Source organism: Pavona decussata, unplaced genomic scaffold, assembly GCF_977016875.1.
Source record: "Pavona decussata unplaced genomic scaffold, jaPavDecu1.1 SCAFFOLD_9, whole genome shotgun sequence".
Taxonomy (NCBI): domain Eukaryota; kingdom Metazoa; phylum Cnidaria; class Anthozoa; order Scleractinia; family Agariciidae; genus Pavona; species Pavona decussata.
The window spans coordinates 4,326,917-4,349,778 of record NW_028145432.1 but is presented as its reverse complement, the minus strand read 5'-3'; the positions used below and the strand labels follow the sequence as shown (position 1 = coordinate 4,349,778).

General features: G+C 38.5%; 1 protein-coding gene across 2 annotated transcripts; it reads right to left on the bottom strand.

Annotated features, from left to right (window-relative positions):
- Window positions 1-647: 647 nt before the first annotated feature.
- LOC146488669 (fibroblast growth factor receptor 4-like) lies at window positions 648-20,052 on the bottom strand. Of its 2 annotated transcripts, XM_085119205.1 has the most exons (7): window positions 19,969-20,052; window positions 16,493-16,786; window positions 14,039-14,074; window positions 8,250-8,546; window positions 6,328-6,717; window positions 3,730-3,801; window positions 648-1,876 (listed from the first exon to the last, which is right to left on the bottom strand). In XM_085119205.1, exons 1-7 carry the CDS (start codon window positions 19,976-19,978, stop codon window positions 1,614-1,616), a joined length of 1,362 nt encoding a protein of 453 aa, XP_084975331.1. In that variant the 5' UTR covers window positions 19,979-20,052; the 3' UTR covers window positions 648-1,613. The 2 variants fall into 2 exon arrangements, with proteins under 2 accessions (XP_084975331.1, XP_084975337.1); XM_085119211.1 differs by lacking the exon at window positions 16,493-16,786.
- Between the last annotated feature and the right edge of the window lie 2,810 nt (window positions 20,053-22,862).

The window sequence follows — 22,862 nt, the reverse complement described above, 5'->3', positions numbered from 1 at the left end:
AGGCTTTCGAAATCCGCGCGTACTTTTGGCCAATACGCGTATGCGTTGACTTGCAACCGCTTTTAAGACTGTCGCGTGCGTGGCAGGCATACAATTCCCTTAGAGAATTTAGCTGGAGTCTAACTACTTCATAAACAAAAGTACGCTGCTTGCTTTTCGCAAATTTGAAACATTTTAACATTTCTGCATAGAATAATAACCAAACAATCGAAATCCGAGCTTCATTTTTAGAAAGGTAACCTACAACGACGCGAAAAGTAACATTTAGCTGAACATTTTACTGTTTTGGGCCTAAGGTCAAGCAGTGGGCGCGTGGCCAAAAAATATTATAAGGCAGATGTCACCAAATAGTTTGACACGGTAAAAAAGCTGCCAATAAAATGATTCTAAAACTCGTTAACATTTTCTATCAACCTTAATAAAAGTTGTTATTGACCGGGATCCCGTTCAAATCTGAATCTTTTCCAGGCTTTCTTTTCGCAACTGCTTAAATAAGTTGCGTACTAACTGCGAGGATCTTTCTGTCTATTTAATCTGTCACCCGAAGTTCAAATAATATTTTTCATATATTCATATTCATTTATTCATTTTTCACGGGTATATTCTGAACTCACAATATGACCAGCTCTTAGTTGATAGAGCCTGTCGAAGCCTGAATTTTTTTCAGGCTTTCTTTGATTTCGCAACTGCTAAAGTTTCGTAAATTACTAAAAGGGCCTTTCTTCTATTTAATCTGTCAACCACAGTTCAAATATATGTTTCATATATTCATATCCATGTGTAACACGTGTGACGATAAATACCGCTTGTCAGTTTCGGCCCTAACGGGCTCAACTTAGGCTACCAACAGTCTTCTCTGGTTGTAGGAACGCCAGGCAAATAATAAGTATTTATTTATTTATTTATTTATTTATTTTAATGTTCATTACGTCACCTAAGATGATTCCCAAGGACTTAGAGGCAATTGTCTTTTCCCTTAAGCCAAAAAGTGAAATGAAAATATAGAAAGGAAGTCCATGCAGCCGGCTAAGGACGCAGAGAAAAATCGAACAATAGCTTTCTTTTTCCAATGCGGTGTGTCAGCGGTATCTAACGCATAGAGCTTACCTTGACGAGGACGATCTAATTGGAATTTGGAAATGATAGGTTTGTTCGACATGGATAAACTGGAGTACCCGGCCGGAGAAACATAACCGGTACAGTGCTCTACTAATTATAAACTGAACTATCGCGCCCATTGGGAGTTTTGTTAGAGCTCAGTGATATATACTTCAGTTATGCAGGTTTGGAGTTTTTGAAGGCAACAGTGGAACCTCTCCTAACGGTCACCTTCCTACCACAGATTGAACAGTTCATTTGGTTCAAAGAGAGAGCAAAATTCAGACATGAATTGCACATCTGCATTACGTTTAACAGTTACTATATAGTTAATTTTAATTTAAATCTGAGTCTTTGGAGACTAAAGTGGAACCTCTCCTAACGGCTACATTCCTATCACGGATTGGACTGTTCATTTGGTCCAAAGATGGAAGAAAAAATTCATAAATAAACTCTGCATCTATATTACGTCAACCAGTTACTAGTTAATTTTAATTTAAAGACTGTATTTAACTTCATTTGAAGTCTGGTACCACAACGTACTCATTCTTCACTTCGTATCTCGGAAGAATGGAATCGATATCAGGGCGGCGACTCCTCGCAGAAGCTCGGCGTTTCTTCATTCGCCAGCAAAACCATGTGGGGACGAAAACTAGGGCAATGATTGCGGCCACCGACACTCCAATCGTGGCTCCAAGGTACTTGAACCTTCTGATCAATCTTCTCTCGTTTTCATGCTCCTCACTTCTTCGACCACTCACTTCCGGTCTTAGCGTAGCTATTCGAGGAAATAAGAAAGGTTAAGGCTTGGACGGAAACTGGCCCACTGAAATAAGGTTTGGTTTATGCTTACTGTACTTGGGGGCTCACCACATCACACCAATTGAGGAAGCATAAACACTATTTATTGTTTGTATATCCAATCCAACGCTTGAGAATAAAGGCTCGGTACAACATCGCACGCAACCGGCAAATTAGCACCTTGCGCGAAAGCCAACGTGCAACATTACATGCAAAATCATTTGAAGTCAATGGCCTTTTTGACATACGCCTGCGACAGTGAGTGCACAATCGCATCGCGTGTCCACTATCTACATCGTGTGCAAGAGTGTGACGCAATTTTCAGCCTTCATCCAATCAATATTTATTTGCATGTTTCCAAACTGCTGACCAAATGCACCGTTCTTCTGGTACGAAGAGACAGAACTGAATAGCGTCTAGGTCTCGCGCTTGAATTTTGTAAACATCGTTTCCGGAAAATCTTACTTCCCCTACTAGATCTTTGGAAACTAGATTTTGTTTTCGAAAACGCAAAAACCAGGCTTGCGTTTTCAATTAACGCCGTTAGTTTTTTTTTTTTTTTTTTTAATTAAACTCCTAACTTTTTTAGTCAAGTCATTTTTGGGATTCGTGCGCTTCAGTGCATTTACAAAGGACTTGGAAATTTTTTTCGACGACAACGATTTAGCTCCGCTGAAAACAACGCATGGCTTGCAGCTAGTCCGAAGAGGAAGAGAGGACTAAATCTTACAAAGTAGGGAAGCTCTGTCAAATAAGCACATATCACAAGCACGTTTTCATGAAACGTGAATTTTACGCTCCAGTTTTACGCTTTAGTTTGATATTTTCTCATATTTATAAACTTTTCCTTTTTTTCTCCTTAATGTAATAGTTTACTAGTGTGATATTGCTTCCTTTTTCTTTTTTTTTCTTTATAATATATTATATTACTTAAGTGTATGTGCGTTCGACCACAACCATAAATACATTTGCATAAATCATTTGTTTATTGGCAACCTGGCATTTTTAACCCAATAGTAATTTCAGGTTGGCAGTACCATTCCTTTTTTTTTCTAAGCTGCTTTTGTTTTAATGTAAATACTTGTTTAAAAAAAGGTAAATAAAGTGTTGTTGTTGCTTCAGCTTGAAATTGCAATGAAAGAGATTAATGGCAAGGTTCCTCAAAAGTGCTTGAATACTTCATCCTGGTGTCCTCTTGTTAGAAACCTTGAATGACAAAAAATATCCTGACTAAACTCACGAAACCCTCCTTAGTTAAAATGTATGCTAAGTATCATTTCTTGAGAATGATGTATTATTCAGTGAGTGACACAGGCAAACTAGGAAAAAGGAAATCCGAGTGCTCCTATCATGAGTCGAACCTAAGACCTTCAGATTACTAGTTCGGATGGAGACTCGTGGGAGCTAAGGCCATTGAACTGTTAAGAAACAAAGATATATCTTAGCAGTAGGTGGCCTTCATGAATCTGTCCTAGTTCAGTAGTTTTTCTTTTGTCAGTAGATACAGTCTCTAATAATATGTTCCAATTTGAAGGTTTTTGAATGGTTGTCTCAGAATTCGCTTCTAGCTCTCAGCTCTATTCTGTTCAAATTTTGTTCTAGTTTAAGTAAATTTAAAAATGCAATTTAACTGTCGGAATACTATAGCTGATTTGCTGAGCGCATTTCAAATGGTGAGGATACTATAGAAGACTTAGCCCGATGAAATAATACACGCGAGCTTGGTTAAATTATCTTTCATCTGGTCATTTCTTTAAAGCAGTCGTTTTTAAAAGGCTTTGCTTATATTTGAGAAGTAAATTTCTTTTTGCTATTTATTTACTCACTCACCTACTGGCGCTACTGATGTAGCGAAGGTATTTTTGTCGTTTTGCGACACATTTCTGTCTTGTGCATGTCGGTCTGTTTGACATAAAATATGAGCATTAATTTAAATATGGTTTTATTAATTTACAAACAGTGCCTTCTTTTGCTACTGCGCACAAGTTCTGCGCATCTAGGGATGGTCCGAGAAACTAAGTTCTTGGGAGATTGTAAAGTTTCAATTTGTTAATAATAATAATAATAATAATAATAATAATAATAGTAAAAATGATCTTTATTAACATATTCCAAGCTATTTACAAGTTAAAAGTTCTAATTCACATTAACATATTCCAAGCTATTTACAAGTAAAGGAAAAAACAAAAGTCATAAACTTACAAAAAGCTATTCTCATTTGTAATAAAAACTCATGCGATCACATTCTGAATAATAATAATAATAATAATAATAATCATTACATTCAATCATTTAAATTTAAAAAGTATTCGATAAACTATCAAACTATATTATATAAAAAACAAAATAAAAAGATAATAATAATAATAATAATAATAACCGTTTATTCACAAATTCATAGTTAAAAAATAAATGCCATTCATTGCTATACATTTTAAAGCTGTTCAGAATTATTGTTACTTAAGGACGGTGCCTACTAATACAGAAGTATTTTTGCGCAGTTTATTACTATGCCGACAAAGCAGATCTTAGCAAGGACTATTGAAATCGAAAAAGAAACCTGGGGGTAACCATGCATTCTTTTTAGACATAATTAAGAAACAATAATTCTACAAAGTGCTAAAATACAAAGCAATGTATGGCCTTTTTTATCAAATTGAAGCTTTATTATCTTCGAAAAATACAAGGTTACCCCTCAATTTTTTTTGGATACCAAGAGCACTAGCTAAGTTCTACTTTCTCCGCATAGTTTTAAGCCACCCAAAAATATTCCTGTATTAGTAGACACCACCCATGGAAGACCCAAGTATCTCGAGATGCGCAGAACGTATGCGCAGCAACAAAAGTAGGCAACGTCCTAAGTTAACACTGAAAAAGCGTCAGTGACCAACCATTTTCTTTTTGGATTTCAATAGCCTTTGGTAAGATCTGCTTTCCTTGCATAGTCAGAAACAATCTCGTGCCCAGAGTCCTCAAGTCTACAAGTGATCCGGCAACACTCTCCAAAGTCCTCAGGCTCTTTGGTCAGCAGTTGGTTACCAGGACAGACTCTGGGGAACTGGAATCTGGGTACCAGATTGAGTCGTAAACCGTGGAAAATTTCCTTTCTGTAAGGGACAATGACAGTAGAGGACAGCGGACGGACACTATAGCCCATAATAGACTTGAAAAACCGAAAACTTCCTATGACAGAAAACCTCGCACGTCGGGTGAAAGTAAATGAGAAATATTTGAAACATTATGTTTGGAGCTGAGAATATAGAATCAGCTGTGATGACCAAAGGTTTAAAAGATTAAGACTATTTCAGAGGGGAGTTCTATATATACACAACTGAGTTAAGGTTACCGTATACCTTTAGAGGTGTCTCGCGTCCAAGCGATGTACAGCGTCCGGTTTAAAGTATAGATACCTGAACCCCTATATCAAATTAAAGCTTATAGAGCTAGCTATCACACTATACCAAGAATTTTGAAATAAAATGAGTTGTCGAATTTTAAGCGCTGTTTTCTCGAATCAATTTTTCACTTGAAGGGGACACTTTAAAGAGCTGAAACTCAAAGGGAATTTGTTCGTTTGCCTTCAAATTTGGACAGTAGCTAGTTTAACATAGAAACAAAAAACATGTATCTACGAATTTTTTCTTTCTAAATATTTTTTTCTCCGAGAGCGATTTTTGTACGATCACTCCACATTTTTTTAACCCTATTTAGAAAATGTTCTGTAACAATTCATGGCAATTGAAAATGGCAAAACGCAGACACGCTTTTTAGCGCTTTGGGTCCGGAAACTGAGGAGCAAAGTAAATTAGCGAAAAACAAAATTCGCTTTGCCTTGTAATTCAAAAGGTGATTCGGACGCTCGCATTTAGAGGTCGTGAAAAATCCGGCAATTCACTTTATTTTAAAATTCTTGATATAGTTTGATAGCCAGCTCTATAAGCTTTAATTTGATATAGGGGTTAATATATCTACAGCCGGACGTGCTACATCGCTTGGACGCGAGACACCTCTAAAGGTATACGGTGACCTTAAGCAGCCTGAGAAAGCATCTGCAAAAAGAAAATGAGCTTGTGCTCGGTACCATCATCGCCCTTCGTCAATTCAAGTTAGGGTACACTAAACACCAAGACCTGTTCTAAGCAACAACCTCTAAGCAGCCATGATGGATGGATGCTTCCTACGATTTAGTTTAGTGGTTGTTAAAACAAGAGCTTGACTATATTATTACCACTTACCACGAATGATGATGAAAGCTTGCTCGACTGCGTACCCCACAGCATTTCCCACAATGCAACTGTATTTTCCTTCATCTTTCTTGGTAACATTGACCAGAGTCAACGCGCGCTCGTGGAATAAATTTTTAAATATTATATTGCAGGTAAATTGTAATTAACATCTGTTTACTCATTTATTTATTGATTTTCTCACCTGACCAATCGCGAACAACGATGAAGGCCTCCTCTACATCATAACCGACGCCATTTCCCACAATACAAGTGTACTTTCCTTCATCTTTCTTGGTAACATTGACCAGAGCCAACCTAGCTCCATGGAAATTAAACTTGTTGCCATGTCTTGTAGGCACAACCAGATGCTGGTTGTCCTTTTGTTCGACTTGTTTTATAACTTCATAGGTATAGTGAGGGTGCTGTATATACGAGTTGTTACTGTTGTTGTTGGAAGGAGACGAAAACCATCGCAGCCACTGGAAATGGGGCATGGAATCACTTAATGCTCTACACAATAAAGTTGCGTTTTCACCCACGAACAATGTAACATTTTTCATCGGCAAGACCACTGGCTTTGCACGAACTCGTTCTGAAAGAGGAAGGAAGACAGGAGGAGTTTTCTGAATCCATCGTTCTTCCTTCCCCCTCCTCGCTCACATTCACTGTTATCCTGAGAACATGCGCTCTTAGTTGTCTCGCGAAGCCGCGAGTTACGAGCCGGAGAGCGAAGCGAGACAGGGAGGTGAGGTAAGGTGAGGGTAGGGGAGGGGTCGGAAGGGGAGGGGAGGGAAGGGGAGGGGAGGGGAAGGAGGCAGCTAAGAGCGCATATTTGTTGGGCTAATTTACCCCCCAGGGAACGGGGAGACTCTCATGTGAAAGGAGCAGGGATGCTCGTCGTCTCGCTTAGAGGTGTAAATTTTAGATTTTGGTCTCACTTAGTGTGTTCTGGGGAGAACGCCATTATATTAAGCCGTGATGGTCTCGTTTAGGGTTGCACGCGAAAAGTCTCTATATTTTTTATTTGCCTGTTTTTTGAAATGGTGTCTTTTAAGGGTCAAAGAAAGCTTGGGCCACCCCCAGATTGGTCAAAATTTCCAACGAGCATACCCGACCTTTTGATATGAGAGTCCCCCCTCCGGAATTTACCCTCTATCATTTTCCAAATTTCTGTGTTCCAAGATGGCGGCTAAACACAAACATATTGCAAATGTAAAGGCTCGCCGGCTTAAAAGTCTCCGTCAGTCTAGCGACACTATCTAAGAAAAATGAATCGCGTTATTTTATACTGCTAAGAATCTTTCAAATTCCAGCCAATATACTACCGTAATGATTCGATTTTGTGCCCTCCTTCTAACAAGCGTTCCCTTTCGGAAGTGTTTTTGGTAATAAGTGCCCCCTGTTACGTAAAAGGACCTTTCTTCCAATAAGCGTACCTATTCTGTATTTTCTGCTCACCAGAAAGCTTTATTATTTATTCAAGTGATCCTGAGGCTATCGACGTCGAATAGAGTAGTGATTTTCAAAATTCCTTCATATTAACTAAACATTCACCCTATGTTTGTTTTTATTCCTTTTCCAATAAATATATTAAAATTTTGTTTCGCACAGTCGGTTGCTCAGTTTCTCAAAAAAGAAATTAGCGCCCTTCCTTGACGTAACAAAAGTAAATAAGCGCCCCGGGCGCTAAATCAAATCATTAGGTAATGTAGATAAAAACGACAAGAGCTTATGAGTCATGGCCTCTTGCAGACATAGAAGATATTACACGGCGGCGTGAAGATATGAATTTTATTTTTGAGTACTGGTAAAATATTACTTTTAACACGGGAAAGTAAAATTCATATCTTCAAGTCACCGTGTAATTTTCTTTTTATTATATAGACAAATCTATCGCTCGTAATTTTTCACCGACTGTTAAGTTTGCATAAACAATCGTGAAAAAGCGGGAAATGACGTCATCAATATCCTCACTAGTGAGGATATAGAAATACACCGCTTGGGTCCCGGGTGTAGTTTGGTATGAATTTTACAAGTTGTGTGTTTTCCAGTAAAACACTTATCTCTATACTGAATAAAACGTGATATCCTGACGCACTGAAACGACAGAAAAATAACTCCTACCGTGCACATCAACACTATATGAATGGTTGATCCAGCCGTAGGCGTTACTAACATTACAAGTGTACTTCCCAGCATCAGACGGTACCACGTCCTTCATAACCAACACGATCGTAAATTTACTCAGGTAGAGCCTGGAGCCTCTTTTTCCATCATGAAACAAGGCTCTGTCCTTATACCATCTCACGGTAGGGCGGGGATTTCCTGTAGCGGAACAGTCCAGCTTTACTGTATTCCCGACAGGTACAGCGATTACATTTCGCGCCTTCTTTTTTGTTGGTACAGTGAATTTCGGAGGAGCTATAAAAAAAACAAATAAAAAACAAAGAGCAGCAGTTTTAGTAAAAAGGTGTTTTTATTGCATAAACCACTTCAGGCGGCTGTTATATCGGAGGATACTGCCGAAGACTGCGGAAAGATTGTCTGAAAAATGAACTGTGAAATTTTTAGAACAATGTTTTTAAAAGCCGATAACATCATCTAATTTACAGCAAGCTTACATATTTTATAACCCTCTGATTCACGGGATGCTTGCAGGCAAATAAATGCAAACTAATTAGTTTGCTAGATTGTATTTAGTTGTGCATGATTGGTTTACAACGACTAAGGACGTTCTCTCTTACAACGACTAAGGACGTAACGACGACTAAGTTTACAACGACTGGTTTACAACGACTAAGGACGTAAAAAGTCGGTGGACTGTTATTAAATCGGACGACTCTAATTGTCTGATACTGCAGCGCCTAATCTCGTACCCAGATCTCAGTCGGTTCGGGCATTTTTTTTCTTTTTTTCTCCAATTAGAGCACTTGGGAAATTAATCGGTGGGTTATTATTGGTTTTATGAACTAAAGCCATGTTCACACTAAACTTTAATTATATTCAACTGTATTCAATATTTCAGCTTCAGGTTGTTAATTTTAACAAGACACTGTTGCGCACTTCTTTTACCATCCTTCTACCATTCCTTGGGTTACTTGATCCCACGCTAGTTTGTTATTGTGAATGATATTTAAATCGTTTTGCACTGCCTCTTCGCTATACGAGGCAATAAATAGATTCGTCTCTGCGTACCACCACGTTATTTTTTTTCCAGCAACGCAATGTAGTTTATTGTAACGACACAAAAACTGCTTACACAAAGAAACAATACAATGATGGCTTCACTCAGTCGCAGGAGTGCTCGATGTAAAACTATGCAGAGCGAAATTTAAATATAAATTTAAGATTCTGATAGAAAGTGTACCACAGGGGGTGCACTTTCTATCTTAAATTTATATTTATATATACATATATATACATTTATACTTAGTTGAATAACAAAGAAGGTGGAAAGGTCCATTTCTTTTAAAAATATTATAATTCTTGTTTTTAAAACTTATGAAACGTTCAATTTCATACCTCAATTTCAGTCTGACCTTAAATCTCTGTCAGTCAGGGTGCATGTGATCTCTCCTGCAGTCCCAACAATACAATTTTCCAATGATAATAAAGAAATTTACAAAGTTTAGAAGTGAAGACTATTGAGAGGAAATTATTCCAACTACTACATCTTGAAGTGATACTTGGATCGTGTCATTCATTAAAGAGAGCCAATAACATTCGAAGTTGGACCAAAACAGCCTTGACTGACTACATAGAAAAAGTAAATAGTGTAATGTCTCGGGTACTGTCTCATAAAAACTACAGAGGTCACTCTCTTCGAAACCAATTTTGCGCAATTCAACATTAGTGAACAAAATTTAGTTTAATATTTTGTATTGAAAAGCTTTTACGTATGGTTCAAAGGCAACGCTATGAGGAAGTCTTAAGACTTGTTTCAGCAGGTCAGTAGACAAATGGAATTCACTTCTTAAATTATTAGTAGCATTCGGAAATTGAGCCTTATTACTGGTTAACAAATTATAATAATCTCTTGATTTCTTTTTTGTTACATCAAAAGTGTTATTTTTTATTTTTAGAATTGGAGTGGGTGCTAGAGAATTCTGAGGGGTATCTAATTTAAGGTTAATTGGTATATAGAATGACGAAGTCCTGTCCACATTCAAAGATTCGTTTTGCTAAATTTGCGTTTAATGCAGTTAAATGACTCTTCAATATTCAAATCAAATAACAGATCCTTAACAAAAATTGTACTTGATTCGAAATCTTTTTTATAGTAAAAAGGTTCATTCTCAATGCGTATCTCTTTATTATTCCAAATTATATGACACCAATCACGTTCTGAATCAAAGGTGTTTCGAAAATGTGTCCACCTACTCAGAAGCTCATAATAGAATTGAGAAAATCTTGAATAATCTTTTAAATCATAGTTGCAGTTAATGAAGAACAAACCACCGAAGCGTTCCAGAAGCTAACATAGGTAGCTTTTCCATCTTCCACCATTTTCATGGAATATTCTTTTTAGCCATGCTAATCTTAGAGATACGATCATGCTATCTGTGTCAATCATTCTTAAGCCTCCATGTTCAAAATCATTTATTGTCGACGCTCGGGTGACTTTATCCGTACCTTTCCATAGAAATTTAAATAACAATCAGTTTAAATCTTTTACCAATTCCTTGGGGGTCGGAAGTAAAAAACGATACATAAACAAATTTTGGAATTAGCAAAGATTTTATAACTGTCACTTTACTATAAATGGAAAGACCTCTGAACGACCAGATATTGAGATTTTTAATAGAATCTAATTTTTCTGTGACATTCTTTTCGTGAAGTAGCTTAATATCATACGTAAAATACACTCCAAGTGCCTTTATCGGCTCATCTGGCCATTTGATTTCAAAAGGTTTCGATTTGTTTAGTCTGAAATGTCAGCCGTCTCCTCTCCCTAACCCACAGGAGGCGCGGGAGAGAGAGACGTCTGAATTCCGAGCGTTATAATGTCGTCCGTTGACGTCACGTACTTTTGCGAATATGGTAGGTAGTTTTTGATTGGTTCTAACCTAATTGAAATAGATAACCATTTCTTATTGGTCGAACTTGCGAAAACAGATATTTCATTTCGGCGGCGAATATAAAGTGTTGACAGGCCAGACACAACTCGTAAGTTCCTGGTGTGAAAAGTGACTTCTCGTTTAACGTAGTTTTGCTCTCACGAGTATATCTCTTAAAGATTTTCCTTTTTGGTAAGAGATAAGTGGGAGGCTCTTTCAATATTTCTCGAGCCGGGTGGTAAGTTGTGAAGAAGGGAAGAATTTTATTTCGCACTTTCTCGTTTTGTTGTAAAGCCGACTTCCGTTCAGTGAATTTAATCTCAGAGGTTATTTTTTCAATGAGATTGTGTTGATAGCCTCTTGCCTGAAGGCGCGTTTTGAAGTTGGTGGTATTGCAATAGAATGATTTCACTGAGAAGTTGGTTCTCAGAAGTCTCAGCGATTCTACAATCATGCGGGAATCCTTGACATTCGCACGCACTTTAAACCCGCAGAGACCTTCCAGTACACATTTTTCTTCCTGCCACCCACCGGGGTCAGAAAAGTCGGGACTAATAAAGAATGAAGCCCTGAGACTTCTTCGAAACACCTCCTCTGCAAAATCATTCTATTACAACATCATCCACTTCAAAACGCACTTTTGGGCTAGAGGCTACCCTCACAATCTCATGGAAGAAATAACCTCTGATTTTCACTGAACGGAAGTCGGCTTTACAACAAAACGATAAAGTGCGAAAGAAAATTCTTTCTTTTGTCACAACTTACCACCCGGCGTTGCATGCCTAACCTCAAAAACATCTTGAGGAGCAAATGACTTTTAATTCAAAACCAACCATTGCTTCGAGGAATATTCTGAAGGACCTACTCTTATTTCATACAAAAAAAAAACCGTCAAAAAAAGCAAAACCATAACGAGAAGTCACATTTCACACCACCATACCACGTTAATATGAGTCGTGTCTGGCCTATCACCCGGCCTGTCAATACTTTATTTACTAATAACATTTATCGGAACATTTTTCGATTCATCTTCGGTGGAAAATGAAGTGCGATCCCGTACATACATTCTTGATGCTTTTTGTCTTCAAATTTTACGGCTTACAAAGCGCACACAACCTCCTACATTATGCATGCTGCAATGCACGCCGCGCGCTTCCATGACTCGTGGCCGCCATTTTGTTTCAAAGGTTTTATTTATGCAAAATTGCATAAATTACTGTGTGACGTCAACGGACGACATTATAACGCTCGAAATTCAGACGTCTCTCTCTCCCGCGCCCCCTGTGGGTTAGGGGGAGGAGACGGCTGACATTTCAGACTACGATTTGTTGTACCTAGCGGATCCAATCCACATTCCTTCTGTCTTTGTGCAATTGATCATTAAACCAGAAACACTTTGTGTTGTAGCTGAATTTTTATCCGATAAAGTCGCTGTGGTATCATCAGCATATTGCAGAACCTTTGTTTCTTCTTTTCCGATAACGATGTTTCAATAGCCAGAACAAAGAGATAAGGGGAGAGAGGATCACCTTGCCTCACACCTCGCTCAAGCTAAAAATATTCCGAGAACAAGCCATTATTCAGGGTGCAGCTTTCTATGTTTTTGTAAAATGTTTTAACCCATCTGATAAAGTCCTCTCCAAAATTGATGACTTCCAAACATTTATAAAGGTAATTCTACTCTAATGATCTTTTCGATCTTTTCCTTTTTTTTCTGTAAGAGTAATAACAGCTTGCTTTTGTGCCACAGACATTTCACCTTTTTCGAAACACTCGTTTACGGAATTAATGAAAGAGTCACTGATTAAAGACCAGGATTTTTTATAAAACTCAATGGGGATCCCATCATTTCATGGCGTCTTATTATTTTAAAACCTATCTAGTAATTTGTAACACTCACCAGCAGAAATCTTACCTTCGCAAGAGTTTTTATCTGTTTCTGATAATTTAGGTATATTGCGATTATCTAGGAAGAGTGAGATTTTCTCACTGTTATTCGACGTGTTATTAATGCTCTGATATAATTCCTGGTAAAAACGCTTCTGCTCACTTAAAATCCTGAGGGAATCTGTGGTCAGGAGACCATTTATACACAATTTACGAATATGCTTTTTTACATGACTTCATTCACCAGGCTGGAGTCGAACCTAAGACCTTCCGATTACTAGTTCGGATGCTTTACCACTGAGCTACAGGAAACTCGTAAGAGCTAATGCCATTAAACTAGGTTCATGGGACAAACATGCGATTACTAGTTCGGATGCTCTACCACTGAGCTACAGGAGACTCGTCGGAGCTAAGGCCATTAAACTAGGTTCATGGGACAAACATGCGATTACTAGTTCGGATGCTCTACCACTGAGCTACAGGAGACTCGTCGGAGCTAAAGCCATTAAACTAGGTTCATGGGACAAACATGTGAAGGTCTTAGGTTCGACTCCTGATAGGAGCACTCGGATTTCTTTTATCCGAGTATGCCTGCGTCACTTTCTAGAATAATACATCATTCTCATTCATTCACCAGGCTGGAAATATACCATCACATTTCTTTCATATACCACACGTTCGACATTCAAATCCTAGCAGTATGCAGGATGTTTGTCCCAGGAACCTAGTTTAATGGCCTTAGCTCCCACGAGTCTGCTGTAGCTCAGTGGTAGAGTATCCGAACTAGTAATCGGAAGGTCTTAGGTTGGACTCCTGATAGAAGCACTCGGATTTTTTTTTTTCTGAGTATGCCTGCGTCACTTTCTAGAATAATACATCATTCTCATACATTGATCCTGTTTCGAGAAATTTCAGGAGTTCTATTACATAGTATTCTATTATATAGTACTAATACAAGTGTAATCTTACTCGGCGTTGAATTCCTGTTGGCATCCGGCGTAGGACCTAGAAACGTAAACCAAAAATAACACAATTTTAATGTAACTTTCGTTTTGAAACTGTCTTTTGCCCAAGCAGGTAAACTGGTATCAAACGAACAAAACGAAATTCTACTACTAGCTCTGTCCCTTCTAGGGCATCACGCATAGAGATCAACCTGAATAACAAGAGATTTGCAGTGGCAGAACAACTAAGTGATTTTTGGCATTTCCGGGTTCTTAACTTTGTCGTCATATATGACTCAGAATGTACATCACCTTTGGATGCATTAGAGTGGTTTTTGTTTGGAACGGGGGCAGGGATGGCGTAGTGGTGAGAGCACTCACCTCCGACCCATGTGCCCCTGGTTCAACTCTCGATATTGACACCATGTTTGGGCAACTTCCTATGTATTCTCTTTTAAAAATGAAATCGAAACGATGCTATCACAACTTGCAAAGAAATCAGTTCGATATGAACTCAAAAGCTGCTGTATAAATATCTTCGAATGCCGATAATAAATTGTTCACCCCGGGATTGTAATGCAGCTCGGAGCTCCCCCACACCCGGGGCATAGAGCAGAAAGTCTTCGTAGATATCGCTGTCATCGTATGTTCCCCTGTTTGAAAGTGAAAAGAAAGTTCATAAAAAGAAATAAGTAAGTAAGTAACTTTATTTAACCAGGGTAGCTCATTCAGCTACGAGGCTGGTATCCATAGGGGCCCTGGGAAATAAAGATATGACCACAATGTACAAAATTTCTTAAAGTAAAAGTTTACAGGGTGTTTCAAAAGTTCGTGGACATTTTAAAAAGTCTATACTTTATCCAGATTTCTTATATTTCTCTCCATTTTCTTGCAGATATTAACAAATCTTATCGTTTATCGATTTTCAGAACTTTTGTATGAGTCAGATAAAAATCCCCGTTGAAATAAATATTTTCCCGCCAAAAGGTGCAAATCTGTAACGTGTGTGTTTCTGTACTTTCCCGCCATTTTTGTCTGTTTTCAGTAGCAACTACATACTGTAGATTTTCCACGTCTTGGTATAATTTTTAATTATGAACCCTAAAAATGCAGTCTATTTAAGAGCACAGGCAGCAATTCTAGGATCATCTGGAGTATCTGTTCGAGAAACGGCTAAAATACTGCAAAAAAGCAAGAGCTGGGTAGCGAAGTGATATTAAAGGTTCACAAGAGTTTTACGACAAGCCAAGAAGTGGTCGACCATCAGTCCTTGACAGAACGGCAAAGAAAGTTATAGAAAAAGCAAAGTATAAAAAGAGGAAATTCTACAAGAAAAATCAGCAAACAACTGGAGAACAAAGGTCTTCCTGGATCTGCACCAACAGTGTGGAGGTATATGTCAAGAAAAGGATGAAAACCTTTGAGACGAAAAAAGCCTCCACTTCTGAGCAACAACCAGAGGAAAGCTCGCTCAGTATTTGCTTATAAATATCATAAATTTACAGCAGATGAACGGGAAAATTCTCTTTAGCGATGAATACCTTAAAAACCTTTTTCAGTTTCCGAACCCTAAAAACGATAGCGTATGGGGCTCACAGGAGAGTCAAGTTCCGCCGTCGTACCACTTTAAAGGAAGCGCCAAATGGATGGTTTGGGGTGGCATGACAGGCCGCGGCCTTACTTCCCTACATTTCATCCCGCAAGGACAGACTGTAACGGCAGAGTATTACGTCACAAAAATCCTTGAGAGAGAAGTGAAGCCTCTTTTCAGCCGAAGATCTACAACAGAAGAGCCTGTAAAACGAAAGCTTTTCACAAACAATAGCAGTGCGACCCTCGTTCAAGATGGCGCACCAGCTCATACGGCGAAAGCAACACAGCAGTGGTGCAAGAGAAACCTCCCGAATTTTATCCAAAAAGATGAGTGGCCAGCAAATTCACCTGACCTTAACCACATTGAAAACCTATAGAGCATCATCGACGAAGCTGCATACAGAGATCCGATCCCTAAGACGATGGGAGAACTAGAATCAAGGTTACGGCACGCCTGGCAGAACATACCGCTAGCAAGCCTAAGGGAGCTAGCTCGTTCCATGCCGCAACGGCTCAAAAACGTTATACAGAACAATGGGGGGCACTCTGGATATTGATGTTTCAACAGTGGTCAAAGGAAACAATGTACATAAAACTGGAAAACCTTCATTCATATCGGATTTCTAAAACTATCATTTATCTGATATTAAAATAAAGTGTCCACGAACTTTTGAAACACCCTGTAGAGCCGGCGGAATACAAAGCAATCAAACGACAGAGAAACGAATTCAATATTTTCTTAGGTTTATTCATAACTCCGCTGGCCACATTGTGAGCGAACCGCTTTACAACTTGTGAGAAGGTCGCTCCTTAGGTCCCAGACCTTTGGTCCCCAGAAAAATCAAGGCAAACGTAAACTTACTTTCTATGTAGTCTGTTTACTTACTTTCAACAAAAAGATGAATAGAAAAAACGTTCTTTCCGCCGCAATTATTCTCAGCAACGCACGTGTAGAGACCCCCGTCGCCTTTTGTCGTCCTCTTTATCTTTAGGAATCTGTTAGCCTTGACCCTCATTCGCGTGGAGCTGCTTGTTCGGAGTGTTATATTGTTCTTTTGCCAATAAATTGAAAGTTTGTGCTTTAATCCTTTGTCTGTAACCTGGCAAAAAAGTGTTGCGTCCGCTCCCTCAACGACATTAACAATCACTGTTTCGTTCCTCTGATTGCGAATTTCAGGAACTGAAAAATAACAAAACAAATTATCCGTAGGCGAGGTGATAGATTTTTTCTGCAAGCAATTAAACCTTAGCTGTCTTGTTTTTCTTCTAAAATTAGTGCCTTAGGAAGGGTGCTTTTCAGTATCGTTATATTTTTTTTTAGTTATTTCACGAGTGAGATAGACTCTGGTGTTATATCAATGGACCAATCAATACAATAAAATTGTAGCTTGGCTACGAGGCCCACGGGAATACAAAAAAATATATTAATATTCATGTCTGACAAGAGAGGCTAGGCCAAACTAGAATTTTAATATACCGAAATTGGTCTATTGTTTGTAGGCTGTAAAAAAAAAATCTTGTCCCAATTTTTTGTTAGAAAATACTGGGGAGAAGTTATTAAAATATCAATAAAATCCCAATATTACAAGGAGAAATTTGATACTGATCACCAATAAGTATTAGCTTCCCATACAGTTGTTTTGCGCTCTTTGTGGCAAACAATTTTTAAGAAGATATGGTCAAAAGCAGCTCTCGTTGAGCTCATACCTTTATGAAAGACACTAATTGCTTGTAGCTTGCATGTGCCTTTCTCAATTTTGGGTTTAGTATACTTCTACATTCTTGAGAATGATGTATTATTACGCGTCAAGTTTTCGGTCGGGTGTCATTTTTTTTTCTTCATCGTAGTCACAAATTGTAATGAATAATTGATGAAACCTGCATTAAACTCTGTTCTCTCCTAGAAGGGATATTTTGGAACTCTATTGTTGTCATTGTCTCCAACAAAAACGCCCCAATCAGAATCCATTACTTGCGCGTATATTTATAGGTCTAACTAGGACCGAGAAAGAAGGCTTTTGTCGTGCTTAAAATTGATCTTTTACATTAAATTTGCGGTCATATTAATTACACGTTTCAAGAATGTAATATGTAATATAATATAAACTTTTTGGAGTGATAAATCAAAAAAATAAGTTCTAAGAAGTAATCGATACTTAAACGATGGAAATAACAGGCGCATAACAAGCGTTTATTTCGCCAAGTGGTGGGAAGCCCAAGGCATAAGCGCGGAGCATGAGTTGAGAGGGAAACAAAATTACAAATGACTGGCCTTGTGCTCCGCGCTTGGCTAAATAAACGTCTGTTTTTCAGGGTAGTAATTGTGCTCGTTTTTTTTTCTGCGCGGTCAAACAGCGAAAAAACACCACCCGACCAAACGGAAACGTGCCTTGCTACGCAGGCTACATTCCCCCTAACGATATCAACAGAGCTAATGCTGTGTTCCAGACTTTATAAAAAAAACAACAAAAGAAAAGTGCAAACAAACTAAGACAAAAGAGAAATTCTTTGGCTAGGAAAAATAGCCTTTTGTTCCCAGCAGAGGCAAATTTCCAACGGTTTAGGTTTTAAAGAGTCAGCGGACAAAATCATAAAGCGTGACCGCTGAAATAAATAAATAAACTGCCAAAACACTGAAAACAGGGACAAAATAGGGTAGCTGAGCTAGCATTTTCGTAAAGCCATCAACAGCTCGTAAATACGCCGGGAAATACTATTCCGTTTCATAAAACTCTCTGCAGCTAAAGCATCCGATAGGTCAATCAGCATTAGCTTACAGAAATATATCCTTGAAAGGACACAAAACTACCGGGGACTCACAGGAGACATTTTTTAAAAGCGTTTTGTTTTAAAGGGGCACAGTGAGTCACGGAGATTTGACAGTATTTTGGTCAAGACTACACAAGTATTTGACAAAGACCCTTTTTTGTAATACGAAAGTGCTCTTAGAGCAGCGTGAGAAACTTATAAAATAATAAGTGATTTCACTGAGGAAGAATAATCTACAATACGCTTTTTTAGCGATTTCTCCAAAATATGCAGGAGGAAATTGAAAAAAATTGGCCAGTTTTTTACAAGTTGCAATCCATTTCCATCCTAGCCATCCGTTGGCAAAGATAATTCATACAAATTTCTGTGCACTAGTAGGGTTATTTGTCAACTATTATTTTAACATCTCAACCGATACAAAACTATAAGGGACTCTAAAAATAGGTGACTCTGCCCCTTTCAGTGCTGCATTACATTTCAAACTAATAGAGGCGTATTTTGTTTGTTTAGACAACGGGCCTCTGGGCTCTGGAGCCACTGCAGGCCAGTGTTGCTCAATATTTATAAATTAATGACAAAGTTTGAGAGTATTGCCAACTTTGAAACTTGGATTGCATGCAAACGAGAATGGGTCGGCAATATTACCGGACACGAGTTGTGCCAAATATAATAGCCGATAAAGGGGGTAAGCTTGAAGAATTTCCGGCTGTTTTTACCACATATTATATAATTTGCAAAATGAAAATTAAAAATTCGAAGTGAAGTGACTCTTCTACCGCTCCTTTCGTTATTTATTCACCATCCCAGCATTAATTTCAGCCAGCTGTAACAGGGAACTCAGCCCAGTAATTGAAATTCAGATACTAGGTTGTTGCTTAGTTTGATACTGGAGAAATCAACTCCGATCCACGAACCAAATCACATATTAAACCCCTTCAGTCAATATTTGTCCAGACCAGATTTTCGTCATATATTGTACTTGGGCAAAATAGAGATTTAGAGATCAAAGAGAAGGCTGAAGAAGAACTGAAATTCACTGGGAAAAATTAATTTACAATCATTCCACTCGCGCGCGTTGGAGGCCAATGGCTGTGATCATACCATATCCAACAAGCGTGAGTGGAACAATTGTTTCATTAAAAGCAATCAAGTACTATTACTAGATCTCGCTGATTTGGCTTTGCAAGCCAGAGAACAACCAGAGGACAACTTAATGGAAGCTATTTTTCGGGCATGGTATAATGGCTCGCATTTCATGGCAGTTAAGCCAGTCAAATCCGCGGAATTGCATTACAACCATTTTTTAATAAACCTATATTCTTGTCTTCATGAACTATTCAGGGCGGCTTTCTCTGTATTAACAGTGGTCAGTTGAGATTCGGTTACTGTGTAATTTACCTTTGATGCGCCGGGTCAACAAGGCAAATTAAACATATCTAAACGGCCTTTCAGAAACATATACGCATCCCACAGCCTCTTAAAATCATAACCTGATCAGAACCCGATTACTTAACGGTTCCGCGTATGGCGACTGATTACTAATCGCGGGCAGACAAAACTTGATAAAAATGATTTCGGTTCATAGACATTTACCTGGGCACATGGAAGAGACTGCTTTGCTATAGAGTAGCACCAGACCAAGGAAAGCTGTCGACAATGTTTTCCACAACAGGAACATGGCGATGTTAAAGGGCGCTATATAAGTATTAAAAATTTAAATTTTAATTTAAAATTTAAACAATTGTATTTCTTGCGTGCTGTACACAGTCTTCAGTTCTACAAAGAATGAACGGTTCGCTAGTGTGTTTGAAAAGTTCGGAACAATGTGTTTCTCAGAAAGTATACTGAAGAGTGTAGTGATGTTCAGTCGAAGTCCGTAATCAGGTTAGGCAATCTTCTAGCAGGGTTTGGAACGTTCCCTACAATTCCAGGCCCCCCGAGGAACAATACCAGCCCCAATGAAACGAAATCAAGTTTTTTGTTACGCAGGCAACAATAACAAGCCCTGATGTAATATTATTCGACACAACAATATCAAGCCCCGAGGTACAATACCAGGCCCGGCCCAATGAAACGAAATCAAGTTGTTTGTTACGCGTTATAATTGTATCTTATAGGTGAAAGAAAAAAAGGTATGAATCTTATTGAGAGAAATGTTGGATCACAGAACGTTTGAATTATGAATTTTAATTGTAAAATATTGAAGTTGTATAAACGAAAGTTTGTTCCCGTGTGTAAAGAGATTTGTCTGTCAAATGATATGTTGACATGATGGGTTAAAATGAATTTGAGTACAGAGAGCACTACGGACAGGTACCGGTGTTTCAGTACAAACCGCTGCGATTCCTTCGTAATTTTCTCGATATGAGAGTTTAGGGTTAGGTTTGATTTAACGTAAAAAGGGCTGTGCAACTTATCATTTAAAGGCATGTAATCAGTAAAAGCTATTTTGTGTTTGAATGCGTGTTTGGGAATATATTTGTATCTCTTATTACTTCCAAGGGGAGCGTACGTAGAAGTTTTGAATGAACATCATTTCTTTCGTAGAAGTGAGCGAGACATTTCTTCAAGCGGATTTGTAAGCACCCGAGTTATTCACCTCTCCACTGAATATGTTGAAAAATGTTTCGCGACGAAGTCGATATTATAAACGAGCATTCGAGCGGAACAATGCTTGTACAGCGAGTTTGTACTCAACCGATTGACTTTTCTCTCCACAAGCTTTGTCTTAAAAAAGAAGTATTTTGCGACGTTGTTTCATTCGAAATGAATTACGCAAGCCTCGACTGAACTACGTACAGTCTGCGCCAGTTTTTGACAAGCTTGCGTGACTTGCAGACATGAAAGATGGCGAAGGATTTGAAGGTCAGCAAGGGGACCTTGATTGATTCTGTGCGCCTTAATTGCAGCTTGATCAGTTCCGAAGGAGGACGCTTTATTTGTGTACATTAGTTCATAATTTCATACATTGGAGAAAACCGTCCGATTAACAAGCATTCCAACTTCAGTTTTCATCATAACACGACTAAACAATAGAAGAAAATTCCAGGGCCTGTTATGGTAGGTCGGGGCCTGATATGGTATGTCGGGGCCTGAGATCGTATGTTGGGGCCTGGTATTGGGGGTCTCATATTGTAAGTCACGTTCCAACTCTAGTAGGACTGGCTTTCGCTCACCTAGACGTTCGCAATTTGGCCAAGACGTAAATTTGGTTGTACATGAAATCCCCCTTTTAAAATCGCGCCCATTGGCTAGTTCTATTCTGATAAGACGTGAAGGGCCTTGGGCACTGTCAGGGAGATTTTACTGTATGTTGATCAAAACCACTCAAATATAGACTAAGGACCTCTTTTCCAACATGAAATTACGCTTAGATGTCCGGGAGGAAAATATGAAATGACTTCCCCGGGGAAGAATAAAATACAATCGGTTTTTAGCCATCTTTCCAATTCACTCGAAGAAACTTAAAAAAAGGCCATTTTTTTAAAAGTTGCATTATTGCATGATCAATGCTAGTTTCTGTGCACTAGTAGGGTTATAATTGTTAACAAAACTGAACAATTATATTTTTTAGGTTTACATCAAAGCAAATGTTTATTGTCTCTTAAAGGTCACACTAAAAATAGATGACACGTACTGCCCCTTTAAAACAAGATAACTTGACTTTTTCCAGCAAAATAAATGTTTTAGAGAGAGCAGCTTAATCCTGGAGGTGTCCAGCGAATCATCAAAACTGATCGTCGGGTGCTTCTTTCGCTTAAAACGAAGGACGTTTTTTATTCAATATTATGTCGCACGTACTTGGCGTGATTAATGATGTCATGAGTTGCAATTACTACCGTGAATTCTAAGGGTGCGTTTCTTTGGGAAAATCCGAATCCGGATTTTTGATCCAAGATCACTCGGATCATGGTATATCAAAGGAACCGACAAATCCACTCTGGGTAAGGATTCGTCGGTTCCTTTGATGCACCTTGATCCGAGGGATCTTGGATCAAAAATCCGGATTTTCCCAAAGAAACGCACCCTTAAGCCGGCGACACACCTGGCGATTTTATACGCCGATCGTGGCGAATTTGATGGCTAGCGAAAATCGCTTGCGATTTTCGCCCCCCGATTAAGTCGTCTTTTACCATTATGTTGAAATAAAGTTTCAAGAAAATGTTGATTGAGTCACGCGTGATAATTTTTGGCCATTCCAAGTCGTAGAAACCTTTCTCTGGCGAGTTTACTGTTCAACAGTACCGGCCTTCGGCCGGCAACACTGACTGTTGAACAGTAAACTCGCCAGAGAAAGGTTTCTACGGCTCGGAATGGCAAAAAAAAAAAAAAAATCACGCGTGACTAAATCAACATTTCCTTGAAACTTTATTTCAACATAAAGATGAAAGGCGACTTTAAATAACTCCACTCAGTAACAATTTCAACAGATCGTGTCGCGTGAATTTAAGTTCTCAAACTCATTAATAATTCATCAAGACAAAACA

What these genes read in the sequence shown, in the direction of transcription:
- LOC146488669 (XM_085119205.1), bottom strand. An exon ending in TATTCATCTTTTTGTTGAAA is followed by an intron (nt 14,075 to 16,492) that starts GTAAGTAAACAG and finishes TTACGTTTCTAG; the next exon opens with GTCCTACGCCGGATGCCAAC. An exon ending in CGTTGTTCGCGATTGGTCAG is followed by an intron (nt 3,802 to 6,327) that starts GTGAGAAAATCA and finishes TATGTCAAACAG; the next exon opens with ACCGACATGCACAAGACAGA.